The 12505-nt window shown below is 42.8% G+C and overlaps 1 protein-coding gene across 1 annotated transcript in view; it reads right to left on the reverse strand.

The window, feature by feature from the left end:
* Window positions 1–12505, reverse strand: part of LOC132805755 (sodium channel protein type 8 subunit alpha-like) — a 420353-nt gene that overhangs the window by 241500 nt on the left and 166348 nt on the right. Inside the window, exon 21 of the mRNA XM_060820986.1 lies at window positions 7325–7447. Within this exon, the coding sequence (XP_060676969.1) occupies window positions 7325–7447 (123 nt within the window). The remainder of the gene's footprint in view (window positions 1–7324; window positions 7448–12505) is intronic.

The raw sequence follows: 12505 nt of genomic DNA on the forward strand, positions 1-12505 counted from the left end.
GCCTTGATGATTTCTGTCTCCACCACCCTTTCAGGGAGTGGGTTCTGGATGAAAGAAATGTTCCTTAAATCCCTTCTAAACCTCTTGCTCCTTACCTTTAAACTGGGCATCCTAGTTACTGACCCCTCTCTAAGGGGAAAAGCTTCTCCTGATTGACCTTTTCTACACTCTCAGAGCTTTGTACACCTCAGTCAGATACCCCCCATCAGCCTTCTCTGCTTGAAGAAAATAACCCAAGCCTGTCTAGGCTCACTTCAGAGCTGAAACGTTCCGGCCCAGGCAACATCTCAGTGAAATGCACAATGTTTGGCACCATTCACAACTCCTCAGATCCTGAAGCCATTCATACCCACAAACAGCAAGACTTGAGCATCATTCAGGCTTGTGCTAATCTATGATAACCAATATTCATACCCCACTGGTGCCAAGCAATGAACATCTCACTGCCTCCATGTGATATTCAATGATATTGCAATGATCAAATCCCCTACCATCAACACAGTGGGAATCACCAGTGGCCAGAAACTTACTAGACCACCCACATAAATACTTCAACTCCATCCAACAACAGTTTCACAAGTAACTCTCCTCCTGACTCCCCACAGCCTGGCCACTACCTACAAGGCACAAATGAGGAGTGTGATGGAATACTCCCCACTTACCTAATAGATGGTACACACTGTTGTAGTGCAGCTCCAACAACACTCAAGAAGCGCAACACCATTCAGGACAAAGAGCCTGCTTCATTGACACCACATCCACAAATATCCCCTCCCCCCACCACCGATGCTCAGTAGCAGCAGTGTGTACTATCTACAAGATGCACTGCAGACATTCACCAAAGGTCCTCAGACAGCACCTTCCAAACCCACGACCACTTCCATCCACAAAGACAAGGGCAGCAAGATACTTGTCTTATCCCATGTATTCCAAAACATGGAACACCACTCCAAGCCAAGCATTATCCTGACTTGGAAATATATCACTATTCCTTCAGTGTTCGCTGGTCAGAATCCTGGAATTTTCTCCCTACCAACATTGGAGGGGAAAGCCACACCAAATGGTCACGAGCAATCGTGGTGGCTCAGTGGTTAGCACTGCTGCCTCACAGTGCCAGGGTCCCAGGTTCGATTCCAGCCTCTGGTGACTGTCCGTGTGGAGTTCGCACATTCTCCCCGTGTCTGTGTGGGTTTGCTCCAGTTTCCTCCCACAGTCCAAAGATGTGCAGGTCAGGTGAATTGGCCATGCTAAATTGCTCATAGTGTTAGGTGCATTAGTCAGAGGGGAATGGGTCCGGGTGGGTTACTCTTTGGAGGGTTGGTGTGGACTGGTTGGGCCGAAGGGCCTGTTTCCACAATGTGGGTAATCGAACAAATCCTAGAAAGCAGTTCCCCAACATCTTTTCAAGGATTCGGGATGGGCAATAAACCAGTGGTGCTCACATCCCATGAATGAATTTTAAAAATTCATGATTCATACCTCCCAAATTCAGGAGCACTGAGGCCAAATACAGAATCCCTACCAACAGTCAGCCTTTAATCAGCTTGTAGCAGTCCAGATCAGGGATCAAATCTGGACTGCGCTGATCTGTATGGCACTGGGGCCTGAAGTAAATGTCACCTGAAAGGCTATTCCAAAGAGTGATGTCACATACATGGATTTAGTAAGGCATTTGATAAGGTTCCCCATGGTAAACTAATGAAGAAAGGGAAGTCACATGGTGTGCAGGGTGTTCTAGCTAGGTGGATAAAGAACTGGTTGAGCAACAGGAGACAGAGAGTGGTAGTTGAAATGGAGTAAGGTGACCAGTGGTGTCCCACAGGGGTCAGTGCTGGGGCCACTGTTGTTTGTGATATACATAAATGATCTGGAAGAGGGCACTGTAGGTATGATCAGCAAGTTTGCAGATGACACGAAGATTGGTGGAGTAGCAGAAAGCATAAGGGACTGTCAGAGAATACAGGAGAATATAGATAGACTGGAGAGTTGGGCAGAGAAGTGGCAGATGGAGTTCAATCCAGGTAAATGTGAGGTGATGTATTTGGGGAAGTCTAATTCTTGAGCGAATTATACAGTGAATGGAAGAGCCTTGGGAAAAGTTGATGAACAGAGAGATCTGTGAGTGCAGGTCTATTGTACCCTGAAGGTTGCTGCAAAGGTGGATAGAGTGGTCAAGAAGGCATACAGTGTGCTTGCCTTCATTGGACAAGGTACTAAGTATGAGAGCTGGCAGGTCATGTTAAAATAGTTGGTTAGTTCGGCCACATTTAGAATACTGTGTACAGTTCTGTTCGCCACATTACCAAAAGGATGTGGATGCTTTGGAGAGGGTACAGAGAAGGTTTACGAGGACGTTGCCTGGGATGGAAGGTGCTAGCTATGAAGAGAGGTTGAGTAGGTTAGGTTTATTTTCATTAGAAAAAAGGAGATTGAGTGGGGACCTGATTGAGGTTTACAAAATCATGAAGGATATAGACAGGGTAGATAGAGATAAGCATTTTCCGAGGGTGAAGGATTCAATAACGAGAGGCCACGCTTTCAAGGTGAGAGGTGAAAAGTTTAAGGGGGATACATGCGGCAAGTACTTTACACAGAGGGTGGTAGGTGCCTGGAACGTGTTGTCAACAGAGGTAGTAGAGGCAGGCACAGTAGATTCATTTAAGGTGAGTCTGGACAGAGTAGGTGGGGAATAGAGAGATACAGATGCTTAGGAATTGGGCGATAGGTTTAGACAGTAGATTTGGATCAGGTAAAAACAAGGTCTGCAGATGCTGGAAACCAGAGTCTAGATTTGAGTTGTGCTGGAAAAGCACAGCCGGTCAGGCAGCATCCGAAGAGCAGGAAAATTGACGTTTCAGGCAAAAGCCCTTCATCAGGAATAGAGGCAGGGTGCTTGCAGTGGAGAGATAAATGAGAGGGGGTTGGGGAGAAAGCAGCAGAGAGTACAATAGGTGAATGGGGGTGGGGATGGAGGTGATAGGTCAGAGAGGAGGGTGGGGGAAGATAGCAAAGAGTACAATGGGTGAATGGGGTTGGGGATGGAGGTGATAGGTCAGAGAGGATGGTGGGGGAAGGTAGGAAAGAGTACAATGGGTGAATGGGGGTGGGGATGAAGGTGATAGGTCAGAGAGGAGGGTGGGGAGAAAGCAGCAGAGAGTACAATAGGTAAATGGGGGTGGGGATGGAGGTGATAGGTCAGGGAGGAGGGTGGAGTGGATAGGTGGGAAGGGAGATAGGCAAGTAGGACAGGTCATGAGGGTGATGCCTGACCTACTGTGCTTTTCCAACACCACTCTAATCTAGACAGTAGATTTGGATCAGCTCAGGACTGCAGGGCTGAAGGGCCTTTTCCTGGGCTGTAAATTTTCTTTGTTCTTTGAGTGACTGCTTTTCATGCAACGAACTTCCTGACATTGGGGTGACACAGTGATTCAGTGATTAGCACTGCTACCTCACAGCATCAGGTACTTGAGTTGAATTTCAGCCTCGGGTGACTGTCTGGGTGGAGTTTGCACATTCTCCCGGTGTCTGTGTGGGTTTCCGCCCACAGACCAAAGATGTGCAGGTTAGGTGGAATGGCCATGCTAAATTGCTCATGGTGTCCAGGGACATGTAGGCTGGGTACGTGTGGGGTTACTGGGATGAGCAGGGGGCTGAGTCTGGATGGGATGCTCTTTGGAGGTTAAGTGAAGACTCGATGGGCCAAATGGCTACTATTGGCAGTGTAGAGATCTTATGATTCTATGACATCAGTCTTGAAGTGTTGGAGCTGTGAAATCATGCCATCTACCTGCAGTAGACCAACGAGGTAAGAACAACAGATTTCCTTCCCTGAAGGACTTTAGTGAACTCCATAGATTTCTACCATAGTCAATGATCATTTCATGATCACCATCAGTTAGACTAGCTTTCAAATTCCAGATATATTCATTGAATTTAAATTCCACCAGTGGCTGTAATTTGAACCCACATCCCCAGAGCATTTTTGGACTTCTAGATTACTAATCCATTGACATTACCATCACCATCTCCCATTAATTGAATTATTCTGATGATCGTTTGAAGGATGCTTGCCAGTCTTTCAAAGTGGAGAGGCTGTTTCACTGAGAAGTGGTCCTGAGGTGAGGTGTTACGTTGGCAGCTAGGATAGAGGAGATGGCTCTCAGTGGGAAACCTCTTCTCAATGCCCATTCCCGTGACCACTTGCCTCCTTCCTGATCTCCGACCCCTGCAGAGGCCCTCCAGGCACCCTGACAAGGTCCGTTATAATTCCCGAAGAGCAAGTTTTCAAGAAGGAGTTAGATGACCAAGTTGAGAAGAAATGCCTTCACCAAGAGAGTGAGGGGGGAGCCTGTGGAATTCACGACTACAGAAAGTGGCTGAGGCCAAAACATTGAATGTTTTCAAGAAGGAGTTAAATATATTTCCTGGGGCTAAAGGGTATGGGGAGAAAGCAGAAACAGGAGACTGAATTGGATAATCAGCTAGGATCATATTGAATGGTGTAACAGGTTCAAATGGCCTACGCCTGTTCCTTTTTCTATGTTTCAAACTCCATTGCCAACGCTGGGTCAATATCTGCAGTGCTGGGGTAAAGGGCCTCAACTGGCATTGAGGAAGGCCATCCACAAGCCTTCCCACCTTGGATTTAATTGGTGCAGAGGCAGGATGGCAGCGGGATTCTCACTTGGTATCCTCCTGTCCAATGAGGTGCCCTCACCCCAGCAAACTCGTGTGAATCACATAGGCAGAAAACCCAAACACAGCAGGGCCATTTGAAATCAGTGCTTCAATCAATCAGACCCCATTTCTACTGTTCCAAGAGCCTTAACCCACAGTGTGAGAGTGCAAGATGGTGTAGACATAGACGCTCGTGAAAGACAGATGAGATCTGTTTAAGTGCCACGATTTGACCGCTTATCCAACCCAGCACTTTAAGGAAAAGGAAAGGCTGAATCTGTCAGTCAGCATTAAAAGGAAATCCTTTGCTGGACTGATTATTTGGATAGAAATGGGGTGCAGAGATATGGGGAAAAGGCAGGAGATTGGCACTAGGGGATAGAACAGGTACAAGCACAATGGACTGAATGGCCTCCTTCTGCATTGTGACAATTCTGTGAGACTGCTTTGATTGATAGGCAATCAGGGGTCTATTAGCAAGGGGGAGGCAGTGGCAGATGGTGACATTTAAATTCAATAACATCCTGAGCTGAAAGCTAACCCAGCGTTGACCATGTAACCGTTGCGAGTTGTTGTAATTGTCTGCTTCACTAATGCCCTTTATGAAAGGAAATCTGCCAATGTTCCCCAGTCTGGCCTATACGTGACTCCAGACCCACAGCAATGTATTTGACTCTTAACTGCTCTCTGAAATGACTCTCGCAAGTCATTCTGTTAAAGGGGCCATTGAGAATTGGCAACAAAAGCCAGCCCTTCCAGTGATGCCCACATCCCAGATAATAATCAAGAAAGAAAAACAAAACGATTACCGGTCGTTCCTGCAGTATCAATAGAGTTGTTGGTTGAGATTTCCCAAGGGCTGTTACTATAGCTGACATGATTCTGAAATCTTGGCTAAATTTGAAAAAATTAAAAGAACATTTCTATCAACTGGGACAGCAGGGTTTGCATTTTGATTGACAGTTTAAAGAGATTATTAAAGCATTGGCTGCTTTTTATCTGGTTACCAAATAGAACTTGGTTTTTAGTATAGGTTGGACAATGAGGGGAATTAAAACCTTTGAATGGTTTTCACAAATGGACGATTTTTGCATTAAAGAATGCATGAGTGAGAGATCCAATAAGTTGTTATAAACTTGTTTTTTCCCATCTCCAGTTGGCTACAGAGCTCTGTCACCGTGGGCGCTGGGTGGGTGGCATGTGTTGGTATAGAGAGGCCATAGGGAGTGGACACAGGGTTAGAGATATGGGAGCTGGAGGGGTTATGATCTTTTACAAGAAATGGAAGGGATTCCCAGGGAACTGAGGCAGGCCTTCAAAGCAGCCTACTTCAGCACTCAACTGATTGTCATCTCGGGAGGGAAAGCCGAGCCTTTATTCTCTACAGTGTACTCACCTTGGCTTTGCAGCAGGCAATTTTCAAAAACAGGGCAAGTAGAAAAGTGTGTTTAAAATGTGTGGACATACAGAGCATAAAATCAGGGATGGATCACGAGTTTGTCAATCTGTACCTTAGTCTATGAGTGTGGGGTGATTAGAGATCGAGTACATCTTTGGAACACATTCCTTCATTTTGCTCTTCTATAAGTCACCTTCCACAGCAGTTTTGCCTGTCCTAGGTTTGGGGTTTAAACTGGATTGATTGGTCATACAGTCCCTTTTGACCATACTATACATCCAAACTAGGGATGCTTGCAAGCCATTGAATGCAAAGCTGGGGAAAAAAAAATGCTGTTTCTCCAAACGTTGTCTGTTTAATTAGCATTGGACGGCCTGTGCTGTGTACATGCTCAGTCAAAATAAAGGTACTGGTACATTGTAATTTACACGCACCTTCAAAATGTCTGGTTGATTACTCAATATGGATTCCATGCAATCAACAGCAGTGAGTTTCATCCCACATTATCTGATGTCAAATCTTTCAAATGTTATGATGGCATCAAACTCAGTCAGTGCAATGCTTGATTGTGTTCAGATTCATTTAAAGTGACACAACAGGAGTACCATAGAGCATGGTATAAAGAAGGGAGGGAGTGGAAGGAAAAGCTGTCAGACAAGGCCACCAGTCTCCAGTGGACTGGATTGAGAACAACCAGGTACAACAAGATGAACACCATGGTTGTGCATATGTTTAACAAGCTGAGAAACATGCCGTTCTGATCACACATACATTCAGACGTCAAAAACAGTCGATTGCACCTCAGATTTGGATACAATGATCACAGTTTCCCATCAATGAATTTAATCAAGTTTGTCACTTTGTGGATTAATTTCCAATCACTCACATTGGCCTGATCCATATTTGTGCATATGCTCCATGTGTACTTCTTTGCACCTGGTGATTCTCCATTTAGGTTACAGCAGAAAAACCCTTTTAAACACTAAAGGAAAGCCAGGCCAAATGAGAACGGCTGATGTATGTTCTACGATGGCATGTAGTTTGGGCCAGTCTAAATGTGATGAGGCAGCCTAATGTATCTCCCTTTCAGGAGAGGGTGCAGGTGGGGGAATAACAGGGAGAGGGGATAAGTTCAGCAGCTGTGTCATGGTTAATTTACCCCTCCCCAGAGTTTATTGATCAATTCTAGCATGCTTAAACTTGTTTTCATATGCATGCAGAAGGTCAGCTGCTATTCCATCTTACCCTCATCCCTTCAAATCGTGACAAGGCTCTTAGAGGTCTCAAAGCTCTTAGTGTCCTAAGAGACTTAATGGCACCTAGTTCGGAGTAGCCCAGGGCATTAGCTACGAGGCTGACTAAGGAAACCTATACAGAAACAGAAAAGCAAAGTTCCCAATACTGTTAGCAAAGGCCCTATTGCTGATGAAACAAAATGGACTAATTGTGAGATTGCCTCAAGCTCGATGCGATGAACTGAGGCCAGCTCCCTACTTCCCTTGCCTGAAGTAATTCCTAGTGACCTAGAAGGAAATGCGTAGTTGAGAAGAGGCATAAGACAGAACAAAAGGAAGAAAAGTGAAAAGAAGGGTCACAGACACACAGACAACTAAAGGGGACCTGTTGGAGGAAAACGCCCAATGGACGATAAGAACCTTACCCTTGCCCTTTACTTTGTGAAGATCCGATCGAAGTGAGGGGGGAAAAAGCCCAGAAAATTAAGCGACACAAATAAAAGGTACCTACAAAAAAGAATACAGGTAAATCTGTGCTGCATATCAAACTAACCTCTGATATATCCTTTATATACAGAGGCACTGCATTGGAAAGGGATCATGGGATCGGAGGTGGGGAGGGGGGTGGGGGAGGATGTGGGTGGCAGAGGGACACAAGGTTCCATCTGCAAACAAACTGATCCTAATGATAGTCAAACTGACATTCTGTGATGTGTTAAGCCCAGTCACGTTCAGTTTAACATTTTGTCCTCAAATTCAAATGCACAAAACCAAGAGGGATTCCCAGGAAATTTCAATTGGAAGCTGCACTCTAGCTCAGTCTCTTCGGGAAGTTTCTGAAATGTTACTGGTTGTTAAATCAGGTTCGAAAAGACTCACGGGCAAGGAACAATTTGAAAACGGTACCAGGCAGAATATATTGCCTTCTAGCAAAACATGCTCAAACGCTTGAGTCGTTGCTAAAGTGAGAACTTTAAAAGTTGGACACTGAAGATGATCTTGTTCAGTTCTCTACTCAATGTTTGTATAGGTGCACTACACAGCTGCAAGGCTGAGGGCAGCAGAGATGTGGGGCGGTGGGGGAGGAACTCACAGAGTCTAAGGGGCTAGGTTTGACACACATTAGTATTAATATGTCAAATAAGTGAAATCTGTTTTCCTTAGTGCCTCCAAGGGAAGACAGACTTCCCCACTCTATCTCCAAATGGCTTAAAATTTAAATTCTAAAGGATGTCTATTCAGCATGGCTTGATATTGATGTGTAGATTGGATCTTATTTTGAATAACTAAATTAATGGCATCTACAACTGGGTCGATGTTGCACTGATATAGTAATGTAGCTCTTTCACCATGATGGAAAGGTCAGAGATTATATATGACATGGGTTTGATGCACGTGTAGAATAAATGTACTAGCATCTCCCTGATCCGTGCTTTTTAATACCTAATATTTATTCTAGTAATCATTGTGAGTGTAGTCTTTCGCACTCAAAAGATATTTGGCCATAAGGAATCAAATGAAAGAGCCGAAACCTATTTTGCCAGCATTTCAACTTGCTTTCTTTTTACACACTCTGAGCACTGAAGACAATATAATAGAGATCAGCCGTCCACTAAATAACAAATACAAACGTTTGGTTTGTCCATTATGACTTCTGACTCAGCATTTTAGCTGAGCTTACAATTGACATAAATCACTAAACAAACAATAGTAATTTAACAGAGATAATTGGTACTGGATGTTACACTTGTCCCCAGAAATCACAGCAGGAATATGCTGAGGAAGTTAGCTACCATAAGCAATATAGCAGACCCAAATCTGTCTTCAGTAGTCAGAGGGGTGAACAGGAATTGTTCTGCACAAATGGAAAACATCTTAAAATCAATTCATTCTTCGAACTTTTACAGAAGACACACAGTAGACTGAAACAATTCAAAATCTTCCAAAAGGCTATAAATTTAAAGACATGTTTACAATGTTGTCAGTGTTCACTCTTAACATAATAAGAGGGAGAAATCCATTCTACAAGGAAAGGAACGAGACAATAAATTGATCTACAGGTTATCAACTCTGTTAGTTCACCTTCAGACAAGACGGAATACTAAGCATGCTCACGTCCACCTGTTTACAATGGTTATTGTACCCGAAGCCAAAAGGAAAAGTAAAGATGCTGATCGTCCAAGACTCTGAAAAGGAAGTTAATGAGATCTGTATGTAACATGTTAATTATTATGTGTTTATCTAATCAATGCAACCAACATGGAAATTTAAATCCACAGGCAAAATACTAATAGAGATCATTTGCCATCATTATGCCATCAGACTATTCCACATTCATATTATACTAACAAGTTTGAAAACAATCATTGGAAGCATCTTTGGACTAAAACAAAGTCATTATTAACCTTCATTATGTAAAGTTTTATATTGTTGCTTTAGAATAACTGACACACACATATTCAGACTGAAATTCAAGTTTCGAGTTTGGATTATCAATGACATATTGACTCTCTCCAGAAACAAAGGGGTACATGGTGGGTATAAATGGTGACTTGTACAATGCAATTCCTTCTGCATTCCTGCCCATGTTCCATTTGACAGTCTTAGCCCTGCTACTTGAGCATAAGAAAACAGACTCCAGCACCTACATCTGTCAAGTGGGTTTAGCTTGACATTGGTGGTGTACATGAAGATACCTCAGATCCTGGGACAGTCTACTTGGGTGAGGGGGTTACACAAGTGAAGAGAAACTAATGATGTTGAACAAAATGAGGGAGAGGGGACTGCAAGAATTAAATTGCAAACTTTCTTCAAAGAATAACATTCAGTGGTTCAGTCTCTTGGAAAAGCAAAATTGACAATAAAATTGGTGCTTTATGAACTAGGAATGACCAATAAGACAGCAGATGCATGAGAACACCATCACCTGCAAGTTCCCCTCCAAGCCAGTGACCAGCCTGACTTGGAAATATATTGCTGTTTCTTCATGTCACTGGGTCAAACTCCTTGAATTCCCTCCCTAACGACATTGTGGGTCTAACTGCAGCACATGGACTGCAGCAGTTCAAAGAGGCAGCTCACCACCATCTTCTCAAGGGAAATTAGCCAACAACATCTATATCCCAAGAATGAATGTAAAGAAAACCAATAAATAGTTAAACTTCAAGAAGTCATTTAAAGCATCTATGTGCTGCAAAACATTTTCTAACTTTTCCTTCCTTCTCGTGAACAAGTGGGACAGCCTCTTTTGAAATTCATTCATGTTAGAATGAGGATAGTGTGTATATTAATCTCCCATAACATATGCATTGTACAACATTTCATCATTTTGTACACTATGTGCTATTCTCCATCAGGTTGAAGTTCTATAGGACTTTGTTTCAAAATTTCTTGGTGAAACACCTTGAGCAATTATATTACATTAAAGGGCTCAATGAAAAATTAATGCTCTCGATATTTGAGAGTTAGTATTTTGTCTGGCTGAGCTGTATTATTATTATTTATTAGTTTGTTGTTGGTTATTATTTATTTAGTTGAGTAGTTGGGTTTTTATTATGCATTTTTTAATATACAGATTTATACATTTGTACATGAGGGTGGTTTGGGTTTTTAAAATTTTTTTGGTGTTCTTTCTTTGGTGTTTTGCATTGTATTATTTTGTATTTGCTGTAAAATTTAAAAATCTATTTTAAATAAAAATATATTTTTAAAAAGAGCTCAATGAATACAAATTGTTACTGGCATTTGTAATGCATTGATAAACCTGCTAAGTTCCTTTATTTCTCTAAAGTAAATGCTTTTCCTAAAAATTATGGATGAATGTACTAACTATTGCTAATGGCAGATGGATTACAATGTAGGAAAGTGACAGGTTCTGCACTTTGGTAGGAAGGATACAGGAATAGACTATTTTCTAAATGGGGAAAGGCTTCAGAAACCTGAAGCACAAAAGCGACCTTGGAGTCCTAGTTCAGGATTTTCTTAAGATTAACATACACATTCAGTTGGCAGTTCAGAAGGCAAATGCAATGTTAGCATTCATTTCAAGAGGGCTAGGATACAAGAGCAAGGCTGTACTGCTGAGGCTGTATTAGGCTCTAGTAAGATCACATTTGGAATATTGTAAGCAGTTTTGGGCCCCGAATCTAAGGAAGGATGCATAGGCCTTGGAAGGGGTCCAAAGGAGGTTCACAAGAATGATCCTGGTGATGAAGGGCTTATCACATGAGGAACAGCCTCAGAGTGAAGGGACAACCCTTTAGAACTGAGATGAGGAGGAATGTCTTCAGCCAGAGGGTGGTGAATCTGTGGAACACTTTGCCGCAGAGGGCTGTGGAGGTCAAGTCATTGAGTGTATTTAAGACAGAGCTAGATAGGTTCTTGATTGGTAAGGGGATTAAGGGTTATGGGGAGGAGGCAGGAGAATAAGGTTCAGAGACACATCAGTCATGAATGAATGGTAGAGCAGACTTGATGGGTTGAATAGCCTAATTCTGCTCCTATATCTGATGGTCTTATGGTCTATCTGCTAAAATAGACTTCCAACCTCTTAATACACGTGTATTAAAATTTTGGCTAAAAGTGACATGGATTTTTAGACTCATTACAGAGATAAACTCTAGGGTAGGAATTCATCTGGGCACATTGGCTGCAATTGAGTTAATATCAGGCAGCTGATTCAATACTGCTTGTTCTACATCACTGTCGGTGACAACTTTCTATCCCAATGATGTTTTAACGAAATTAAACATCATCGTCCAGGGATTATGTTGTGTGCATTACTTTAGTCACTATTTTAATGGGGGCATTAAACTATTCCTTTCAAATGGACTATTAATTTATTATCAATTTTATTCTTTATTATTTTATATCCCCTGGTGACAGAATCTAGAACCAAGGGTCACAATCTCGGGATGGGGTAGACCATCTAGGACTGAGATGAAAAAAGAATTCTTTACTCAGAAGGTGGTCACCCTATGGAAGGCTGTGGATGCCAAGTCACTGAACATATTCAAGAAAGAGATCGATACATTTTTAGCTTTAAAGGCATGAAGGAGTATGGGGAAAAAGCAGGCATTGAGATAAGGTAAAGTCATTGTTGTCCCAGAGGACCACAGGGCTATTCTCTTATTAGAGAGATGACTGGTGGTGACACCTCAGGTGAGGGGGCAAGGTTGGGAAGGTGGAATCT

This window comes from Hemiscyllium ocellatum, chromosome X (genome assembly GCF_020745735.1).
Source record: "Hemiscyllium ocellatum isolate sHemOce1 chromosome X, sHemOce1.pat.X.cur, whole genome shotgun sequence".
NCBI lineage: Eukaryota > Metazoa > Chordata > Chondrichthyes > Orectolobiformes > Hemiscylliidae > Hemiscyllium > Hemiscyllium ocellatum.